The 23601-nt window shown below is 39.4% G+C and overlaps 1 protein-coding gene across 1 annotated transcript in view; it reads left to right on the top strand.

Annotated features, from left to right (window-relative positions):
• The window catches only part of RNF130 (ring finger protein 130), a 61827-nt gene that overhangs the window by 19798 nt on the left and 18428 nt on the right, over nt 1–23601 (top strand). Inside the window, exons 2-5 of the mRNA XM_044454246.1 lie at nt 3593–3787; nt 9267–9517; nt 15188–15259; nt 20383–20465. Of these exons, the coding sequence (XP_044310181.1) occupies nt 3593–3787; nt 9267–9517; nt 15188–15259; nt 20383–20465 (601 nt within the window). The remainder of the gene's footprint in view (nt 1–3592; nt 3788–9266; nt 9518–15187; nt 15260–20382; nt 20466–23601) is intronic.

Here is a 23601-nt window from a genome sequence, read left to right as displayed (position 1 = left end):
AGTATAGTCTGTTTGTTTATTATTAGCAGTCATATACTGCACTATCTGTTAAAACAACCAACAGTTAAGGACAAAGTAAAAACATTTAAGCAACACATTTTAAAAGACTAAAAATATGCATCTTTACACTGTAGTTTTTGAAAGATCATCTTTCTAGTTTTTGAAAGATCAAATTAAATATTTAGGGGACACATTCCCCATCTGTCACAGGCATGCTAGGTCCAGAGTCATGGGACTTATGATAATTACCACAATCTTTTGCTTGTCTCAGGACCACTCCCAGGTTGGTTTCTTCCTAGAGATAAACAATGGCTATTGTTTCCTGTGTCCCCTACTTCTGTTCTGTCAGCTTCAATTTAATCCCCCAGGTTCAACCCTGATAAGACACCCTTGTCTTTTGAGGATTCTTACAACTGACTCTTTTCCTGTGAGTTGGGGAGTTAACTGCAGAGTCTTCTGCATTCATGTGAAACAGTCTGTTCTAGGGTTATGCTAGGGTTATTTACATAACCCTTGCTTGTTGAGTTCACATGACTCAACAGCCTCCGAGCAAGAATTGGATATGCAAAACAGTAGCTGTACCCACCACAGGCTCATCCATGATGGACTGACATGATGTATAAACTGGCCTTTTTGCTTCCTCCCCCACCAGCCAATTCTCCATGTCTCTGTTTTCCTCTTACCGCTATCCTGCACCTATACACACACACTCTCTAGCTCTCCCACATTCAAGCACTATATTTATTATATTTATCATGCATACAAATATATGCACACAGATAGTTCCTTCTCAGTGCAACACATGAAAATCACACCCCTTCAAGATGCCTATAAATCCGGGGTCCTCAAACTTTTTCAACAGGGGGACTATTTGAAAGGCAGTGGCAGTGGGTGCGGGCTGGTGAGGTGGTGCAGGCTGGCGAAGCAGTGAGGTGGGGGTGGCGGGGGTGGCAAGGCGGTGGCGGGCCCACAGCGAGGCGGCGGCAGGTGCATGTGGGCGCGGTGAGGCAGAGGCTTGCTCGCTCGGAGATCGTTTCCTCTGAGCGAGTCCAAAACCTCTGAGGCAGGCCGGATCCAGCCCGTGGGCCATAGTTTGAGGACTCATGCTATCAATTCTCACTTTTCTCTCCCTCTCTTTCTTGTATACAGGCAGCAGCCATCCATTAAGACATACAAGCATCCAACCCTATAGTTTCTACCTAACTAGTTTCCACATATCTGCTGGTTCCTGCTGCTCTCCCTATCCACTTGCCTGTTGGCTTCCTGTTGCCTTCACTGATCCTCTCAGCTTTTTTACTGCTGCCCTTCCTAGTTTCCACCCAAAATTTACCAGAATAAAACTCATTTTCTCCCCTGCTACTCTTTCTTGAACATGAACATGCTGCAGAAGAACGTATTAGCCTGCAGCTGCTCACCATCTTCATTACCTGGAAATATCTTTGAGCTTCACACATGGCCTATCAACATTCATGAGAAATGAAGTGGCAGCTGCTGGAGGCTCTCACTTTGCTTTGAAGCAGTCCCAGCTGCCAGTAAGAACAACTTCCCCTTTGTCATTGTCTTTGTTTAAATGGGAAGGGTAGAGCACTGTTGTAGGTGCCAAAAAAGGCATTCTGGGTCACAGTGGTGCCTAGATGTACACATTGTAGCTGCCCTGCAGACTTGATACCAGGACAACAGAAGATGCATCATTTGGCCAGGGTGTTGTCCACTTCTGGCTTTTACCTTTCTAATCAGCCATATATGCAAGTCACAGAGAATATTAAGGCTGATAGGTTGCTTACTTGCAACTGTGCTGATTTTGATTAGATATCTATATACCCAGTCAACTTGCCCTCTTGTCTCTTTGTTGTCTCACTGGTCTTCCATCCTCCTGCTGTAGTATACTGTGAATTGAGCAGAAACAGTAGAGCTACTCCCTGAGTGTGTCAAAACTGTGATTTAAAGTGTTCTGAACACTGCTTTGTGCAGGCATAGAACCCATATGAATGAGCATGCAGTTGATCACACCAAGAACTGTAGTTCCAAATAAGTAGCCAAGTTCTTTCTTTCCTTCCCCTCCTCCAGCACTCCTTTTCTGTTACTACTCTCGTAATACAAAGCATTCTTTCTAGAAAATTCTGGTCCCTGCTTCTTCTTCTTTTAAAAGGTAGAACTGTGGTCAAAAAGAATTGTACTAAAGATATCTAATTTAGTATGTGTTGAATAAATAATTCTTGTAACAAGCTGGAGCTGCTTTAGTATTTGTCATTACAGTAGGCAGATAGGTGAGATATTCTGCCCTAGGTAGAGCAACAGTAGTAGCAACAGCAGCACATGAGGGGGAGGTTTTCCTTGTTCAGATATTATTGTGATAATTTTTCTTTAACATTAGCATGGACAGGCTAGAACTTGTATTAACAAGTTATTTTAATATATTAAAATATATTGTGTTGAATCCTGTACTTACGGGAGGTATAGGCTTTTAAAATGAGCCTTCACATGACAAAAAACAACTTATGCATAGGCTGTTGCTGAATGGGACATATCTCATTAGTATTCTAGACAGAACCTCCTGAACTGCTTTTCTTGAATACTGAAAGAAAACAGCAGAAAAGCTCTACAAGAGATCTTATGAAATGGAAAGTTGTATATGAAATTTCCTGTGATGTTCTAACTTGACATAAGATATCAGTAATGCATTTCCATCTATATTTACCATAACTATCCATGGCAGAATATTATAACTCTTTTCTATTTAAACACATTTGCTATAGATAAAATATGCATGCTAGACTAATTTTAGTAAATACAACCCAGTGGGCCTACTTTTCATAGTGCTTAGTACTGGCTTTTGTTAATCTCTTGTTTGTTAGAATCCAAGAATTGGGAAAACTACCAGTTACTGATTTAAATTATGTAATAGGACACACTCTGTGTGCGTGCGTGTGTGCCTGGGTGGAATATATGTATGCCACCAGTTCCTGCCAGAGCAACTCAATGTGGCTGTAGTATATGAACAGCTTTGCAGGCCTTCCTTCTCTTCTCTGAGCAGGTATTGGTTTAAAATGTTCACTCTGCTAACTTTCTGAAATGAAAAACAAGAATTCCTTAAGGTCAATGAGCTGTATGTAAACTAAGTCATAACCTGTGTCACTCTATGGAAATCAATAGGACTTAGGTTAGTGATTCAGTTTACACATCACAAGTAAAACCTGTGGTTTAATTAATCCACAGTGCCTTGAGACCATTGCTAACCACAATTTCAAATAAACACTCCATGGCAGGTCATGAAAACCTGGGCATCATGGGTTATTTCAGGAGTAAACATGGGTTGTTCTAGAGTTATCCAGAGTTGTTTAACCATCCCGAAGTATCTGCATTCACACAATACATAATTAACCCACAGTTCCTTAGCATAATGTCAGAACGGGCCCAATATAACAGCATTCTTCAGAATCAGTATTGATAGCATTTAATTTTCAAAACTGCTTTCAGTTATGAGATATATGTAGTCTTGTAATCAAGAAACATTTTCAGCTATCAGAGTATTTTTAGGTTTTTTTAAACTTAAAGTTTCTATTGTATTGTTTGTTAACTTTTTGGTTTTTAGTTGCAGATCGCTTAGGCTGTGATCCACGAACAAGGTTTCAGGTTCCTCCAAACACCAAACAATGGATTGCTCTGTTGCAGCGAGGAAATTGCACCTTTAGACAAAAAATACTGCGGGCAGCTTTACACAATGCTTCAGCTGTGGTAATTTACAACAATGTATCTGGTGAAGAGGCAGTCACTATGACTCATCAAGGTAAAAGCTAGGATGTTAGATCCTCCTTTCTCTTTTATTCACAGATTATCTTTTTATTTCCTTTTATGGTGTATGACTTTAAAAAGACATATTTTATTAGAACTATTTGTAGTGTTTATATATATAAGTGTAATTTGATTTGAGAAATCATGTCCAAATACTTGTGGACAGTAGACACAAAATTGTATTCATCCACTGTGGATTTTTTTTTCAACTTTGTCATGATTCTGGAGAGAGGTCATGATATAGTAGTCTCCACTAACTGGCAAGCATATCATATTACTATGTCCACTCTGTGTGTACATACATACTCCTGGTGGTGAAGGGAAGAATGGGTTGAGATAGCTGTCTCTGGGAGATTGGAAGGAAAAAGGCAGGTATTTGAAGCAAAGTATAGGCTGTCATCCCTTTCAGTATCCCCTTGCTTGCTTGGTTTAATCATGGGCAAACATTTTGAAGACTTACAGGAATCTGTAGAATCTGCTTTTGTGACAACTTCCTATTAGTGGAATGACTCAAAATACAACTGGAAGCTCTTTGGCTTCAATATTTATATTCTACTAGAGATATGGAGACCTGGGAGGAAAATAGTTTTTTGGGCAAGGGATGTTCCCTGTCTTCACCCCAAGGACCTTTTGTCTTTCTCCCTAAAATGTTTCTGAGATAGAACTTCATTTAAGTCTGTTTGGAACAAATAGCAGTACTATAAGTTTGTAAGGGACCAACTGAAGTCTGCTGGCTTCTATTCAACCTTGGCAGCTAAGTTTTTCTTCTACAAATGAGTACCCTTTTAAATGGGCTCTTTAAAGGTACAATCTCTTTTAAGAAGCCTAATTATAATTCCTGTAGAGCTACTATTGGTGATTTACTGACAAAACATTATCAGATGCATGCCTCCTAAACAATAAAGAGTTGAATATAAATAATGCTTAACAAAATAGGTTAACACCAATGATGCAATGTACAAATCTTTAATACCCTAATTCATAAATCTCAAAGAAAAATAGAAAGGAAGGTATTAAATTCAAATCTTGATTTGGGCTCCTTTATCATGAGGCTGTATGTTTATTTATTTGGCTCTTCCCTTCTTCCCTACCACCCATGAAGTAGTGGTTATGAATTATCATAAATTAAAATTGGTAATGGTTAACTGCTCCATTAAAACATGTGCAGAAATGTGTTAAATCATTACTTGTTTCAAGCTTACTATATAAATAGATGTATCTTGTGCTAGAGCTGAATGTACACTGTATGGTAGCTATAAGAAATAAGAATTATACTAATAGGTAATGCATGGCAGTCATTGGAAACATGGATCTGTCAATTTTTTGTTTTTCTTAAAAAGCAATTGTAGGTGTTTGTTGTTGATTTTTAGCAAAGTCACGTCTGACCTAGTGCTACCCCATGGACAACATTTCTTCATGCTCTCCTGTCTTCCACCATCCCCTAGAGTCCACCTAAGCTCACACCAACTGCTTCAGTGACTCCATCTAGCCACCTCATCCTCTGCCCTCTTCTTCTTCTTTTGCCGTCAATTGTTCCCAGCATTAGAGTCTTCTCCAGTAAGTCCTTCCTTCTTGGTAGGTGGCCAAAGTATTTGAGTTTCATCTTCAGTATCTGGCCTTCTAAAGAGCAGTCAGGGTTGATCTCCTCTAGGACTGACTGGTTTGATCTTCTTGTAGTCCAAGGGACTCACAGGAGTCTTCTCCAGCACCACAATTCAAAGGTCTCAATTCTTCGGCGCTCAATCTTTCATATGGTCCAACTTTCACAGCCATACATTGTAACTGGGAAAACCATAGCCTTGACTATACACACTTTTGTCAGCAGCATGATGTTTCTGCTTTTCAGTATGCTGTCTAGATTTGCCATAGCATTCCTCCTAAGGAGCAAGCATCTTTTAATTTCTTGGCTGCAGTCACCATCTGCAGTGATCTTGGAGTCCAGGAAAATAAAATCTGTCACTATCTCCATTTCTTCCCCATCTATTTGCCAGGAAGTGAGAGGACCGGATGCCATAATCTTAGTTTTCTTGATGTTGAGTTTCAAGCCAACTTTTGCACTCTTCTCCTTCACCCACATCAAGAGGCTCTTTAGTTCCTCTTCACTTTCTGCCATTAGAGTGGTATCATTTGCATATCTGAGGTTGTTGCTATTTCTCCTGGCAATCTTACTTCCAGCTTGTGATTCGTCTAGCCCTGCCTTTCACATGATGTGCTCTGCATATAAGTTAAATAGGCAGGGCGACAATATACAACATTGCCGTACTCCTTTCCCAGTTTTGAACCAATCACTAGTTCCGTGTCCAGTTCTCACTGTTGCTTCTTGACCTGCATACAGGTTTCTTAAGAGACAAATAGGATGGTTTGATGCTCCCATCTCTTTAAGAACTTGCCACAATTTGGTGTTATCCACACAAGCAAAGGCTTTAGCATAGTCAATGAGGCAGAAGTAGATGTTTTTCTGGAACTCCCTGGATTTCTCCATGATCCAGCGTATGTTGGCAATTTGATCTCTGGTTCCTCTGGCTCTTCAAAACCCTGCCTGTACTTCTGGTAGTTCTTGGTCCACATACTGCCGGAGCCTAGCTTGTAGGATTTTGAGCATCACTTTGCTAGCATGTGAAATGAGTGCAATGGTGCAGTAGTTTTGCAACAAGAAGCTCATGATCTGAGCCACAGTCAGTTCCTGGTCTTGTTTTTACTGACAGTGTAGAGCTTCTCCATCTTTGGCTGCAGAGCACATAGTCAATCTGATTTCTGTGTTGACCATCTGGTGATGTCTATGTGTAGAGTCGTCTCTTGGGTTGTTGGAAAAGAGTGTTTGCTATGACCAGCATGTTCTCTTGACAACCTTTCTGCCAACCCGTGCAAGCCAAACTTGCCTGTTATTCCAGTTATCTTTTGGCTTCCTACTTTAGCATTCCAATCCCCCATGATGATAAGGACATCAATTTTTGGTGTTATTTCTAGAAGGTGTTGTAGGCCTTCATAGAACCAGTCAACTTCAGCTTCTTCAGCGTCAGTGGTTAGGTCATAGACTTGGACTACTGTGATGTTGAATGGTTTACCTTGGATTCGAACTGAGATCGTTCTATCATTTTGGAGATTGTATCCCAGTATTGCTTTTCCTACTCTTTTATTGACTTTGAAGGCTACTCCATTTCTTCTGAGGGATTCTTGCCTGCAGTAGTATACCTGATGGTCATCTGAAGTAAATTCAGTCCATTTTAGTTTGCTGATTCATAGATCTTACATTCCAGGTTCCTATGAAATATTGTTCTTTATAGCGTTGGACTTTCCTTTCACCACCAGATACATCCACAACTTTTGGCTTTGACCCAGTCGCTTGATTCTTTCTGGCGTTACTAGTACTAGCCCTTTGCTCTTTCCCAGTAGCACACTGGACTCCTTCCAACCTGAGGGGCTCATCTTCCAGTGTCATTTTCTTTTCTTTATGCTTCTGTCCATCGTGTTTTCATGGCAAGGATACTGGAGTGGGTTGCCATTTCCTTCTCCAGTGGATCACCTTTTGTCAGAGCTCTCTGCTATGACCTGACCGTCTTGAGTGTCCCTGCACAGCATAGCTCATAGCTTCATTGCACTACACAGTCCCCTTTGCCACGGCAAGGCAGTGATCCATGAAGGGGTGTAGTTGTTTACCTAGTTGGATTAGAGTTTGGGAAGAATTAATCCCTACTGTGTGTTTTTCAACTCTTTCAACCTTCCCCACTTCAGACTCTTCCTTTGGAGCACCAGGTATGTTCAAAGGGAGAGAATCAGACCAGGCAAACAGTGCAGGCAGGAAAATACTTATTACTGTTTTCTTACTGCCATGCTTCTGATCCAGTTATGGTTTAAGAAAAAATATACCCAGTCAGTCTTCCACAGAGTGTCTGTTTTGGCCCTTACTTTACTTATATTCTAGGATCCAATTCTGTTACAAGAAGTATAACACAAAGGTGTTTTTTTTTTGCCTGAAATTGTTTTATATTTTTTTTAAAATGTGTGTTTAACTACTGGATTAGGTCACTTCTAAAAAATGTACTGAACATAAGAATTATCCTGTGAATCACATTAAAATATAGCATTTTGCTTCTAGCACTAATCAACAAGATGCTGTCACTATTACGAGAAGCAGAGTGTGACAGAGATCTGGGTTGAATGTCATTGACTATCCATGGATTGCTTAAATCATGAACAAATGGGAGCAAGTATGATTAATGATTCCTGCCTGACTGTTCCTATGGCTGTAAAACCAAACAAACAAACAAACAAAAAAACAGGAGCACACCATCCCTGGGTTGTTTATCATCCCATCTGATCATGCAATACTGGATTGTTTGGGGACAAACCACATATAGTTTGAACTTTGTTCATTTTCCAAGAACCTGGAGTTCTGGGTTTGGATGTCACAATTATTGCAGTGAGAATTTGTGTGCCTTCTGTGTGTCCTCAGTAACTGGCTGTCCTTTTTAGTGATCTCTACACTACTCATTATTGCCATGTTTCATGATATAGAAATCCTGAAAATAAGTACAGGTTGTATAGAGAAATACTACTTCGATTTGACCTTAATCTTCTACTAGTTGTTGAGTGACATTGGGTACTAGTTTGTTATTGTTGCATCTCAGTTTAGAACTCTTGATTGTTTAGGGATTAAACAACCCAGAATTAACCCAACAACAAAACATGAACTATTTAGAAAAGTGAAAAGGGCTGGCTGGCTCCCACACACTCGCAGACCACCAAATGCCCACAATTTGACCTTCTTAGTAGGGCAGCAGTTTCACCCATGATCATGTCTGTGTCATTTTTTCTGTACCTTCTCCATTTGCTTTAGAATTAGGAGACCCAATGAAAATACAGTACTTGAAATTGGTGTGCACAGTAGATGTGTATAATTCCTACCATTAGATTTAGTGCTATATCATAAGAAGATTATGATTTTGGCAAACTGTTCTCTGTAATCTCCAGTCATGTTCCTCAGAGAGAGAAAAGCAAGAGCAGGTAGTAATTATGTGCTTTCAGAAGATGTTTGGACCAAGGAACATGATTACCTTCCTGTTTACTCTCATGTGGACCATCCCCATCTAAATAGATCTAGAGTATTTTCAAGGTTGATGAGCCTTTTCTAGTCTCAGAAGTAAGGTCTTATACTTAGGAGGAAAGAGCCTCCTGTTTTGTCTTACTGCATTATCATTTGGTAGATAATCACAGTAAATGTGTGTCTCTTCATTGTGAAGAAATACCTATTAAAGACATGCATATAATAAACTAATAAAGTGATTATTAAATTCTGGTTCTTTCCTAACATCATAAAATGTCTGGCTGCTAATGAAATTGTGTGGTATTTAAAAAAAATACACTCAGCTGAATATTAATAGACAAGTGTTTTTGTTAAAATGGTCAGTCTGAATGTTTGCTTTATAACATGCACATTATGTCAGATACCAATTTTTTTTTTATTCTTTTGGTAGGAACTGGAGACATTGTCACTGTCATGATCACAGAATTGAAGGTTAAGGAGATCTTGAATTACTTAGAAAAAAATATGTCTGTCCTGATTGCAATAGCAGTTGGAACCCGCTATCAAAACAAAAACTTGAGCCGTAGCTCTCTTGTCTTCGTATCAATATCATTTATAGTTTTGATGATAATTTCTTCAGCATGGCTAATATTTTATTTCATCCAGAAGATCAGATATACAAATGCACGTGATCGAAACCAGGTAACTTCCTTTGGCTCTTTATCTTTACTATGCTTTCTCTTACTGTTTTTATATTTTTTAATTTTGTAGTTTTTTACTATTGTAAGCCACCTGAGTGCTTTTCCTATAGTGGAAGGCTGAGATATCTCTCCTAGGGTGCAGTTTCATCAATTGTACCCTCAGTGCTCATAAACCCCCATATTTGGAGGCTTCCAAGCATCCATTGTCGAGCAGAAGATGGAGACAGTTTCCACCTCTCTGTACTTCCTGCTCAACATGAAATGATTTGAAATGTTGGACAGGCATTTTATCAGACTAGAAAATACTAGGTTAGATAAGTCAGTGGCCTAACTGTATATAGGGCAGTTTTCCAACAAACTTGCTTAATCTCCATAATGTGACCTACAAGTTTGCAGCATTAGTCTATCAATCTCCAGCTGGATGTTGTAGAAACATTTCTGTGGTACCTTGTTTCGTAAATGTGAGAAAGAAAAATAGTGTAGCTAGTGTGTGTGTGTGTGTAATATTCAGTGCATTATTTCATACTTATAACAGCAGCCATAACCTTCAAATATATCCCATGCTGTTTTTCAATTTCTTTAAAGAGAAATGATGTGGGTTGCTCTCTTCAACTTACTGGTAGCATGCAGTCCTTAACACTTTATACAAAGTACTGTGGCCCCTGAAGGGGAAAACGAAACCACCCTTTCCTGGATTGGATAAATACATTATTAATATTTTCAAAGACACAATTGCCAGTGTGGTGTAGTGGTTAAAAGCATGGGACTGGGACTCAGAGGATCTGGGTTCTAGTCCCCACTCAGCCATGGAGCCAACTGGGTGACTTTGGGCCAGTCACAGACTCTCAGCCCAACCTACCTCACAGGGTTGTTGTTGTGGGGATCAGATGGAGTAGGAGATGTAAGCTGCCTTGAGCCCTTTGTAGGAAAAAGGCAGGATATAAATCACAATATAAATAAATAAATAAATAAATAAATTGTTGAGATTGGGTAGGATACAGTATGAGTTCAAGATAGTAACCATAGACATAAAAAGGACTAGCAGCCTGCTCCTCTACTTATTTTTCTCAGAAGCAATTCCAACTGAGTTGAATAGGGATCATGGCAAAATAAGAACACACAAAATTACCAAGATACTGCATAACCCATTGGTGGTATTATGCAGTTTAACTGAATTCCTTGATCTATTGCTACATATTTATTTCTACTACTATTATTGTTTATTAAATTTCTATACCATCCTTAGCTGAAGCTCTCTGGGCATTTTTATTGCTTTGCATTTATATTCCATCTCTTTTGAGGAACCCAAGTTGGCTTATATAACTGTCCTCTGCTCCATTTTCTGTTCATAACAACAGTTCTGTAAGGAACATTAGGCTGAGAGAGTGACTGGTCCAAAGTCACCCTGTGTAGAGCCAACTTCAGGAAACTTCTATACCTGAGGAATTTTTGGTGGGAACCCTTCCCCACCATTCTAGCACACATGTCCCTCCCTAGCAGATTCCCATGTTTTTCTTAACTTCCTCTTTGATCACCATGGTGGTTGTCTATGGAAAGTTTCTCTCTTCCTTTCAACTGCATATTCTTGGGTTTCTACATTTTTATTAGTCTTTATCTTTTTCTGCTGTCTTTCTTCATTCTTTTCAGTTTGTTCTATTATTATTTTTGCATGCATTCTACCATCATTTTATAACCTTGGGCCATATGGCCTTGAAAGGTCCTTTTTGGAAATGTATGTCCTATTGGAATAAATGCCATCATATAAATGGCAACTCCCTCTGCTTTTATGGTTTTTGAGGCAAGCACATTGGGGATACTTCTGCATATTATTGCTAGGTATTCACAAAGCAAGGGTGGTGAAATAGAGCTGGCAGACTTAAGGCTGTCTTATGAAGGAAGACACTGGAGACTGTTAGAAGCTCCACAGGGAGGGGGGAAGGTGTTCTTCTTCCCCCATTCCACACTTAAGGTACAGTGAGGGTGCTGGAACTTGCTACTCTCTTAGGTCAGTGCCTGGCCAAAGGTTATACCAGTACCTGGATGGTCAATCATATTATTATTGGATCTGGCGTACTGGATCTGAATTTGATCAGCAGACTGGTCACCCCTTCTTCCATGTCATTGATGAAAAGATTGAACAGGATCAGTCCCAGGACAGAGCCCTGAAGGACACCACTGATGATTCCCTACTAATGGTTACCCTCTGCTTTCAGTCAGCCAACCATGCCCCAATCCATTGGGCAGTGCATTGCTCTATCCCCAAACTCCTCATTTTCTCAACCAGGATATCATGTGGCACTTTGTCAAATACCTTGCTGAAAACCATGTAAACCACATCCACCGCATCCCCTCCGTCTAGCCACCTCGAAACCTTGTCATAGAATTCCACAAGATTTGTCTGGCTGGACCTGTTTTTGCAGAAGCCTTGTTGTGTGGCGCCAACCTCCCTTCCCTGTCTAGGGTTACTATTATGAGTCTTTCCATTGTCTTTCCTACAGTGGATGTAAGGCTCTACTGCTTGAATAACTAGTTACAGATAAGCAACTTGTTTTTACCAACTCCCAACTATTGTGCTTGTATTATTTAGTGTTACCCTCTTTTAAAATGTTAAGAGTGGAAGATATTTAAAAATGCTTTCTGATCAGTGTGTGATACAGTGATATATATCTAGTCAACCCCTGAGATCTTTTGAGGAGGCATTTACTGATTCTTCTGTAACCAGCAGAGTGTTGACAAATAGTAACTGGCAAATAGGCCTTCTTGGTAGGGCTGCCCAAATTCTGGAACACTCTCCTACATATTGTTCAAGTTGGAGAAATGTATAGCAAGCTTTGTAAGCCTCTTGAAGGCATTTTTATTTACACAGTTTTTCCTGACTTGCAGTTGATCGTGACACTGCCCACTTTATTGTTATTTTGTTAAAAAAAAACCCTATTGGCTGCTTTAATGCTGTTTTATGTTGATTTTATATTGTATTTTACATTTATTGAGAATTGCTTAGGGATTACAGAATATTATGTCTCATAAACTGAAGGTATCAGGTAGATTCTGCCAGTTCATACAAAACTTGTTGCTCATAAATTTTCAGTGGGTAGGAGGCCTTTGTCCCATTTATAATTTACCATATATGGATACATTTCCTTTAAGTTTTGAACTTATTGCTAAGGCATTCTGCAGTACTTTGTGACTTATGTATTCTTGCAGCTGATTTGTGTAGGCCAGAATCCCATACATTAGGTATTTCAGCATTTTAAAAAAATCCATAACAAAATAGTTGCTCTGTAAGTAAAAGACTTAAGTGCCTTTTTTCCTTCAAAAGTTGACAAAGGTTAGGAGAAACGTGATAAAAATTTTATGTGGTTTCAAAAGCTTGTCTTATCAAAGTTTAATGAAGAGGTAGCAACAGCTAGAGCACAACTGAAAAAGCTGAGCTATTATAAGGGGAACACTTTTGATGCAACAGCAGCTCTTTTTGTATGTTGCTTTTTTCACACAGTTCAGAACTAACATCTGCTGTTTAAAAGGGAGAGCGGGGCTACTATGACTGTACCTTTGTGGATTTTCTAAGACACGAGCATTCTGAAATCAAAGGAGAAATGTAGAACAAGAGACTAGTACATGGTTTGCATTCACAACTGATAGTAAGGAGAATTGACTCTGTTATTTTTCTTTGAGTGACCAGCATTAAATGGGTTGGCCATTGTAGAATTCAAGGAGTAATTAATAGAATCAGCTTTGAAATTGTGCAGTGTTCTAGGGCTGGGAAAATGGGGAACATAATGACAATTCTAAGCAATAGGGGTTTTCAATAAGGGAAAAAAGTGCTTTGGATAGGAAGATGATTCTCCTCAGTCTGCTTTGGGCAATACTTTCTCCATTTCAAATTCAGAAAATCTGATACTTCTGGATGTCTCCCACTGACTATCATAAGGAACACATTGCTCTAACTTTTTAATTAGTAGGAAGGATTGGATACTGTTTGCAAGTATTCCCTTCTTTTGAGTAGATAAAGCCAGATGAGCGGGCTTTTGTGCTAGGTGCCTTTAACAATGATTTGGTGTTAGTGCATCAAAGGAAAGAACTGATCTTTTCACTTCTGCTTTTCCTCCGAGACGTTTATATAGGGGAAGATATGAGTTTTACCACACTCTTTCTTCATCATTGATGAAGCTGATAATATTGAATTGCCATTTGAAATTCTATAATGTTGTAGTGTTTGTGTATCCTTGACACTGTGTACATATGTGAAAATCATAACAGAGAAAGCTGCAGATTATATTACTACTCAGATCTCCAAAATCACTGAACTTAAAATTTAATGCTACAGTAAACAGGATCAGAGTAGTTGATTTAGATCATGTAAGCTATAAATCCAACAACCAGCCTCACCTTTCCTGTTTCCCATATGTTACCTTTCTTTGTTGTTGCAATAAAAGTTTGAATGGTAACACCTGGGAATTTAGAACTTCAACCAGACCAACTGAATTAATGGACTATCTCCCCTGCCTTCCCCCCACTGTCATTATGTATAATATAGGAGGTTGTCTTCTATTTGGTTGGACTGTTTGCCCATCTGGCCCAATACTGTATACTCTGATTGGCATCTCTGCAATATCTTTTCTACCACCTACTATCTGATCCTTCTCTCTGCCAAGAATTGAAACTTGTTCTCTAGGTTATGGCCATTCCTTCTGCTTTCCAGCAGAAAACTTGCCACTGAAAATGCTTTGAACTCTAGCTTTATTTCTGGATAGCATCAGTAGTAAGCAACTTCTGGGGATCAAAAAGGTGCACTGTCTTCCCCACAATCCATTAGGGAATGCCACTCTCTGGTGTGTTCACCAGAATTGTGGCTGAATTTGCTGTTGTACTAGTGGCAGAAGCAAAACAGTGAATTTGAAGCAAAATTTTACTTCTGAGAGGCTTCAGGCATGTGATTCTCCTTGTGAGCAAGACTCCCACATGTGCCTTGTTTGTTTTTCTCTTGAATTCATAGAGAAATAGACTCATCTTTTGTTTGGAACCCAGTTGACACTGTTAAAATACTGCATAAAGCATAACAGATTGTGGGCAAATCTCCCATAACTTCTGTAAAATTTGCAGATTAGGAAAACATAAGTGTACCCCCCCATCAAATTTTGGCTTCAGCGGTTTTCAGAAAACATAAAACCAAATAACAGATCCAAGGAAACACCTCTATAAAGATACAGCCTTTCAAATAACTGAGAACAAATTTATATAAATAAGTTAATTTATTGATCTCCTCTATTTAAACCTACTCCTTATCTTTCTGGGAGTCCTAGTTACTAAAGCAAGGAAATGTGACCTTAATCTGTTCAGAGAGACCTGTCATAGTTGGCATTTTCACTTACCTTGGAAAATATTATAAAGTTGGAATCTATAGTTAAAGCATAGATTCTTGCTTGTAACCAAAATGGATTTTCATAAAACATATGAAGTAAATGTTATGACCAGAGACTTTCATTTTGAAATTTTCCTCAGCTGCTCACAGGCTATTCATAGTTCCCCTAGAGTGTTTTTCAAGTATAGTGAATAAGTAGAAATAATGTACCATTTAACTTACAGCTAAAGGAATTGTAAGATGAAGAATTTCAGGTTTTTCAATGCCTAATCATCTTGTTTGTATTCTTTTCTTTTCTTTTTAATATAGCGCCGTCTTGGAGATGCTGCCAAGAAAGCTGTTGGTAAACTGACAACAAGGACTGTAAAGAAAGGTGATAAGGTATCATCATATAAGTACAATGTTATCTTTTTATGTTGCTTTACAAGAAAAAGTTATAATTGGACTCTGATTATGTCTTCCCCTTTCAGTTGACTTGCCTCACTACAGCCATCCCTTCTGTTTATTGTGGCACTGACATCTCTCTGCTTGATCTTCTTTTGCCACAGCTTGTCACAGTAGTACTGGTGCTGTCCTTTTAAAACTGGATCAGCTGTTTCAGTCTGCATAGTTCCATAGTCTTCCTAGCTTAGGAATCAGTATCACAGCACTCTGGGTGCTGTGTATACTCTCTCTCCAGCCCTTGTTACCATCCCTGTTCATTTATTACCTATCTTTGTTTGCAGTGCCTCTCCATGATTTTAAGATTTTAATTCATTGTGTGTATAAGCAATCATTTCCTATTGTTTCTTTGTCATGCTGCTTACGTTTTAAATGAATCTGCAATGCCCCAGTATTTGTCATAGGTTTTTTGTCTATATGCAAGTCTGTTTTTTCTCTTGGTTGTCACAAACATTTTTGGTTTCTAGTTGATTACAAGAGTCTTTCACAATAGAAATATACTTGCATATACAGCGAGAACTTTATTAATACCAAGAGGGAAGTTGCTCCCTGACTTACAATATCAGTTCTGGATTAAAAGAGACAGAGGTTGCAATGCAAGCAGCAGGAAATGTGCATGCTGCCGGCAGGCATATGTGAATAAATCTGTCATTCATCAGTGTTACTCATTAGAGTTCTCTGCATGGAATATTGGCTGTCCATTACAAGCGACGAAGTTGCTGTTTTTTTATTTATTTATTTTTGCTGTGCCTTTTAAAGTCTTACCTATAAAAGCATAGGTTTTATGTTGTGTGTACAGTCCAGTGATATTGCTCTAAAAACAAGTACTGTAATTTTAAAGAGATCACGTTTCTGAAAATCTACACTGCAGAGATTTATATGTTCATTGTGTAGCTAGAGCAATTGGATTCTAACTAAAATCACTAACTTTAGTGATAGGTTTATTCAGCAAGTAATACTGTCTTCAGTTGGGAATGATAACATGTCAGGCAGGACAAACACTAGCTTTTCCAAACCATAATAAAAAGCAGTGTTACAGTTTTTCATGGTCTCTGCATCCTTCTACAAATAGGTTCTTTGCCTGTGCAGAGTGAAGTTAGGAGCCTTCTATAGCCAGGCAAAGGAAAGAGTTTTAGCACCTCACCCCAGAACTCAAGACACACATTCAGAATAAGATGGCTCCTGCCTTCCTGTTTGTTCTTTATTGCTGCAGCTGTTACCTTCTTGGAATATTCAACAAAACTTTCCATTCTTATGAAAGGAATTTTGCTTTAGTACTAAAAGACATATCACTTACTATTTTTTCAAAACAAAGCCCAAGCTAGTTTTTGTATTTAACAAAATCCCTCAAACTATCACATTACCTTTTTTTTTTTTTTAATCTTATGTAACAATTAGGCACCTTACCATGAGCCTTATTTGGATTATTCTAAAACTGAGCAAAGTTTTTGGTGAGAAGTTCACCTCCACCCTCATTGCGCACACTCAGGGTCATAGTTCCTGTTATTCCTAGACTGTAGCAGTAATGTCATTATGGAATTTTTCCGTATGCTGAAGATACTGAACTAAACTTCCTAATTGAAACTTCTGTTTTAATCTGTTTATTTTTTATACTTTATTCTCTCTTCTTGTGTATTTTCTTTCTGTCATAGTTTGCATTTTATCCTTTGCCACTACTTGTGTTCACACAACACACTGCAATATCCCATCCCGCTAATAAACTATGCAAAGGCTTATTGTAGCAGCCATTTCCTATACCTTCTACCTTGGATATACACTATTACACATCCACTACTTAGGACGTGCACTGCTCCTGGATCCAGAGTTGTCCCTGGAATACCAGGTGGCATCGGTGGCCTGGAGCACCTTTTATCAACTGTGGCTGATATATTAGTTGTGTTTAGAAGGGTGGAACCTAGCACTGGTAGTCCATGCACTGGTAACCTCATGTTTGGATTACTGCATTGAACTTTACTGTGCCTTTGAAAATGATCCAGAAAGTTCAGTTGGTACAGAACAGGACAGCCCATCTGCTAACTGGGATGGAATGATATTAATATAGAAGCCTTGTCCTTCAACAATTATTATTATTATTATTATTATTATTATTATTATTATTATTATAACATTTCTATGCCGCCCCTTGCCGAAACCTCGGGGCAGCTACATTGGTTATCAGTTGAAGTCTGGTCTCACTTCAGGGTATTCACATTGATGTATACATTCCTAAATGGCTTAGGTTCTGAATATCTAAAGCATGGGTCCTCAAACTACAGCCCGCGGGACAGATCCAGCCCGCCATGGCCATCCATCTGGCCCGCGCTGCCCGTGCGTGTGCTTGCTGTGTAGGCAGGGAGGTGGTGGCTCGCTCGCTCGAAGATGGTATTCAAGTCAGCGAGCCACCGCCACTGCCTGCCTCCCATCCGCGTGCGCTCGGAGATGGTCTCCGAGTGAATAAGCCGCCACCACCGCCTGCTTCCTGTACGCACGCGCTCGCCCCTGCCTCGCAGCGTGGGCAGGGAGGTGGTGGCTTGCTCGCTTGCTCGGAGATGGTTTGGACTCGCTGGGAGATCTCTGAGCGAGTGAGCCACCACCGCGCATGCCAGATGCCGCCTTGCACGCATCCGACAGCACCTCACCGGCCCGTGACGGTCACCACAGCCTTTCCATTGGCCCCCTATTCAAAAAGTTTGAATGCCTCCTTCCATACACGCCTACCTGGACCCTAAGATCATCTGCAGAGGTCCTATGTGAGCCAACTCTAAAGCTGCAAAGAAAGTGGACCTTAAGATGGGGGTGCACTGCCTTTCTTTTTGTTTTACAATGGTTTTGCTTTTGTCTTTTCACATTTGTCTTAGCCTGAAATATTGGGGATGCACAACGATAGTGTTAGGCTACTGTAAGAAAATTTGGTGCCAGTCAATCAAGCTTTTCTACTTTGATCATGTCATCATTTGATCTATCTTGTAATGTGCATGAGTTAGGTATGGCAATAAAGATTTTGGCATAGACCAGGTGGCCAAATCCCATCTAGGCATAAAACACTCAGTTTGGAGGATTCCTTTTTCCTTCATTTTAGGCCTGATTTTGTATAACAGCAAGATATTACAACATTGCTGTTGGAAACTGACCTCTTGTTAAACAAGCAAAATAGTAACCACTTTATTATTTTTCTGTACAACCTTTTTTTCCTTTCAATTGAGCCACACACTTAATCATAGTTAATACCGATGCATTTACATAAAGCCATTCTGAATTTGAACTCTATTTGAAAAAATATTCTTTGTTTCTATAATTGTCTTAAATCGCATACTTATTCCAAATGCATAATAAGATTTCATACATGCATGCATATATTCACTGTTTTATCTTTTACCAGTTTACAGTCTCTGATTTGCACTATTAATTCTGCTGTTTGTGATAAAATGGACCTCATGTAGATGTTCACTTTCTGTTATTTTATGCGAAGAACAAATAGCACAACGAAACTCTCACTTTTCAAAAGAATATTTGCAAATTGCACTACAAGAAAAATGACTCAGCCTTCAAGATTTTTGTTGGTTTTCTGACGGGTTGTTTCAAGGGGACGACAGGATCAAGAGTAAAGGTGCCTGATCCACATTCAGGCAAAGGGGTAGGGGGAATCAGTTGGGTGGCTATGCAGGAAAGAAGCAGTACTGCTCAGCCCCCTTTTCTTGTTTTCACTTGCCTGATAGGAAACCCCAACATGGAACCCACAGGCCTGCTTGCTTGGTAAGAGTAGCAAGCAGTTCTCTGGTTCTGTGCTGCATACCATGATGGGTTATATTTCCTAGATCCAGGACACAACAAGCCTTCATGGTATAGAGATGCCATAGAACAGACTGTTTCTGTTCCTGGTTTCTAAAGGTCAGACCTACCTCAGTGAAATACCACAGTGGTATTCAGATGACACAACAGACCAACAATAGTAAGAAATGTTTTCAGCTTGTGTTGTGCAAACCCAGTCACTATGATCTGTGCAAAGTTCCTTTGAGTATGTGAGATTGTATAAAAATATATGGAACTGTCTAATACCAGGTCAAATTTAATTTTACATGGTAGTAGCTCTCAAAAGTCTTCAGATGGGTTTTCACATCATTTGAATCTTTAACTGGGAAACTGGAAATTCAGAGATTGCATCGGGGCCTTTTTGTGTGCAAAACAAGAGCCATACTACTGATCTGTGGCATTTTTTTCTCCATATGAAGGGACAGCAACAATGTCATGGTTAACATTCTGTCCTGTGTGCAAATTTGCATACTCTACATGTTAACTTTTAATCTGATTCAAGGTTTGGTCGGTCGGTCGGTTATTTATTTATTTATAGCTTTTCTATCCCATCTCCTACAGAACATCTCAGGATGGCTTACCATAAATACCATTTGTAAACCTCCCACTTCCCACCCACCATTTCACTCTCATGCACACATAGACACTTGTTCAGGCAACTTGAGAAGTCATGATGTTTTTCTTATTGTTGTTGGTCTGTTGTGTTGTCTAAATCCATTTGTGGTATTTCACCATACTAATTTTCGTATTTAGAAATCACAATAAAAACCAGTGACTTGTTCTACGATTTCTCTATACCACCATAGCTTCTCATGTTGTTGGAATCCAAAATCATGGTTTCCATAGCCCAAGTATGCAACTACCTCAGATTGCCTGGAAGCAGCAGCAACTGCAGGAGCCACACAAGCCATCCAGCTTTCATGTGCAGTCCATGGAGGAAGTAGGAAGCAACATAGCCAAAGAGCCGTGCCCCTTAGGGTTGAATTTCAGGCACAGTGGCTAATGGGATACATGCCAACAGTGGGAGATCGGAGCAGAGAGAATGGAAACCATGATAACATAAGAAACTACATGATCATCTGTTGGTTAGAGCATGATAAAAACCACATACAGTGGCATCCTCATGGAGTTGTTTGTGTGAACCCAGCCACTTTGTAAAGCATGTTTTAGTCTTTCAGTTCATACTACTATTGTCTGTGGTAGCTCTCCATTCACTGTAGCTCATAATTGAATTTTCCCTCTGCTCATTTTAGGAAACAGACCCAGACTTTGATCATTGTGCTGTCTGTATTGAAAGTTACAAGCAGAATGATGTTGTCCGCATTCTACCATGCAAGTAAGCCAACAGTTTCTTTTTCTTTTTGGAGAATGCTTTATACTTGGCTATTATATTAGTTTTTAAATCCTTTCCTCCCTTGTCTCTTTTGTCTTCTTTTAACACACTAGAACTTGGCTTCTGAGGGTTTCTATATAATTTGTGTGCATGACTTCCACCAAAGTTAGGTGGGAGAATCATATGAAAAGGGGCTGGTTCTGGGTATATTAAAAATGAGGTTTTAACTTTGTTGCAGAGGGTGAGAGAGTATAGCTACAGCTGATGTAAGGCGATTTACAAGTTCAGTACGTGTGAAGTATTTCAAAACTTAAACAGCAAAATAATGACTGTTCTTCAACACTTCAACAAATGGAAACATACTTAAGGCATGAATGGATTAAAGAAAAAAATTATTTCGCATCCAGAAGTAAAATGTGAAACCTGCAGTGATCACAGGGAATGTATTTGTTTTCATGAACAACAAAGCCATGTAACTGTTACATGCAAAGATTATACTATAAGAAGTTTAACTCTTTCTGAAGTCTGATAGAAAACTAGATTGGGAAAACTGCATTAGAACATTAAATGAAATAGCTTTGGTATACCATTGTTACAGTAGGCCTGACTAGCAACAGTTCAAATGGTTACTTATTGCAACTTAAATTTCCAGCCATTCAAACAGGATGAATGCAGTGTTTGAAAGTTTCAGCTATGTAGTTCTATAATCTTAGAGAAAGAAAGAAAGAAAGAAAGAAAGAAAGAAAGAAAGAAAGAAAGAGTGGTGACATTCATTTTTTATGAATGCAGAGGGACCTCTGCTTTTTGTAAGAGACCTCTTTTAAAATCCATAATCCAAAGTGTAGAACTTGGCTAAGTCCAGATAAGAAAATTAATCCAGGTAGGATGTGAAGAGAATGTTTCAATGTAGCAACAGGTGGTGAAGTCTGAGCCTCACCAGTGAGCAAAATAATAGAGAAAAACTGAATCCAGCTGTTCAACTTCGGAGCATCTGGCACCTAAAAGCTAGTTTAGAAATGATGGCTAGCTGCAGCCTTAAAAAATGAGGATGACGCTCTGACTGGGTTTGCAGAACATTTGAAGCCACAGTGGTTTATAAGCCATGGTGGTTTAGTGTACTGTTGGAACCCAGTAGTCTTTCGCCAGGATGGCTTATAAGATGCCTAGCCATGGCTCATAGTAGAATTTAATGAACTCACTATGGCGTATTGTGTTGTCCAAGCCCAGGCAACAAAATAAATCATGGTCACATTAAAAAAAAACAACCTCTTGGCCAGGGGAATGTTCATGTGGCCCTGGGTTGTCCTCACTTTTCCAAGTGCAAATAATACAAAAGTACTGTAATTTTTTAAAAAGACTCTCACACTGTGGCCAGAACTAAACTGACTGGCTACAGCTTAGGGGACATCCCAGTGCTTTTGCAGTGTTTCCTGTGATAAATCAGGAAGACTGGAATGGGAGGCTAGAGGATGGAGGAGGAAACATACAACCACGGCTGTGCTTGAGACACAGAGAAATTTTAACCACAGAGCATGGTTAAAATTCCAAAGGAGGTCAATGTATGTGCAAGTCCAGCAGCAGTCACAATAAGAGATTATATTTGATTGATTGATTTTTATCCCACCCTATTAACCATAAGGCTCCCTGGGTGACTATAGAGTTAATTCCCGTTTTCTATAGAAAGAAGGCAAGTATGCAAACAATGGCTCTTAAGGCCTAAACTTAGCAAAAGTTTATTACCAAAACCCATACCTATACAAACAAGGAGAAGGAGGGAAACAAGCAAATTTTTTCTTTGAGAGTTCAGTTCTTTTTTTATTCATTGACTCCCTTAAACCAATCATGGTTCCGTGTCCAGTTCTCACTGTTGCTTCTTGACCTGCATATAGGTTTCTCAAGAGACAAATAAGATGATCTGGAACTCCCATCTCTTTAAGAACCTGCCACAATTTGTTGTGATCCAAGGAATCAAAGCCTTTAGCATAGTCATTGAGGCAGAAGTAGTTGTTTTTCTGGAACTCCCTAGCTTTCTCCATGATCCAGCATATGTTGGCAATTCGATCTCTAGTTGGAAAACTGACCTTTTCCAATCCTGAGGCCACTGTTGAATTTTCCAAGTTTGCTGGTATATTGAGTGTAGCCTTTTACTGCATCGTCTTTTAAGATTTTGACTAGCTCAGCTGGAATACTGTCACCTCCACTAGCGTTGTTGTTGCTCAGACTTCCTAAGGCCCATTTGACTTCACATTCCAGGATATTTGGCTCGAGGTCAGTGACCACCCCATCTTGGTTATCAGGGACGTTAAGCTCTTTCTTGTATAGTTCCTATGTGTAATCTTGCCACCTCTTCTTAATCTCTTCTGCCTCTGTTAGGTCCCTGCCATTTTGGTCCTTTATCATGCCCATCTTTGCATGAAACGGTCCCTTCATATCTCCAATTTTCTTGAAGAGATCTCTGGTCCTCCCTATTCTATTGTTTTCTTCTATTTCTTTGCACTGTTCATTTAAGAAGGCATTCTTATCTCTTCTAGCTGTTCTCTGGAATTCTGCATTCAATTGGGTGTATCTTTCTCCCTTGCCTTTCACTTCCCTTCTTTCCTCAGCTATTTGTAAAGCTTCCTCAGACAGCCATTTTGCTTTCTTGCATGTCTTTTTCTTTGGGATGGTTTTAGTTGCTACCTCTTGTACAATGTTGCGATGTCTCATACAATACTCTTCTAATATTAGATTGTTCAGGCACCAAAATTTTCCTCTGCTTCTCTTTAAAGTATTCGTTTCTCCTGGATTGCAAGAGCTCTGATGCTTAGGGCTCCTGCCTCGTGCCTTTTTGGGAGTCATGTCAGAGCATTTCCTACCAGTGTCTCCGTGGGGATTTTCACCTTCCTTATCAGCAATGACTTCTGAGAGGACAGCTATGGAGATATCTATTAGAGGCATTTTAGACTGACTGCTGCCTAATGGGGCAAGGAGTAGGATTTCTGAGAAATATCGATGATTTATTTGCTCTAAAATGTGGATTCCCAATCTATCTTAATAAGTTCGTCTAAGTAAGAAAAGTATAATTCCTTCAGCTAGTTGATATTCTTCCAAAAATATGAATCTCTTCTTGATAGTAGTTTTGTAGTTTCTGAGGTATCTA

This window comes from Varanus komodoensis, unplaced genomic scaffold (assembly GCF_004798865.1).
Source record: "Varanus komodoensis strain SLA01 unplaced genomic scaffold, ASM479886v1 scaffold7_3, whole genome shotgun sequence".
Classification (NCBI taxonomy): Eukaryota; Metazoa; Chordata; class Lepidosauria; order Squamata; family Varanidae; genus Varanus; species Varanus komodoensis.
This window is presented reverse-complemented; position numbering and strand designations above follow the sequence as displayed.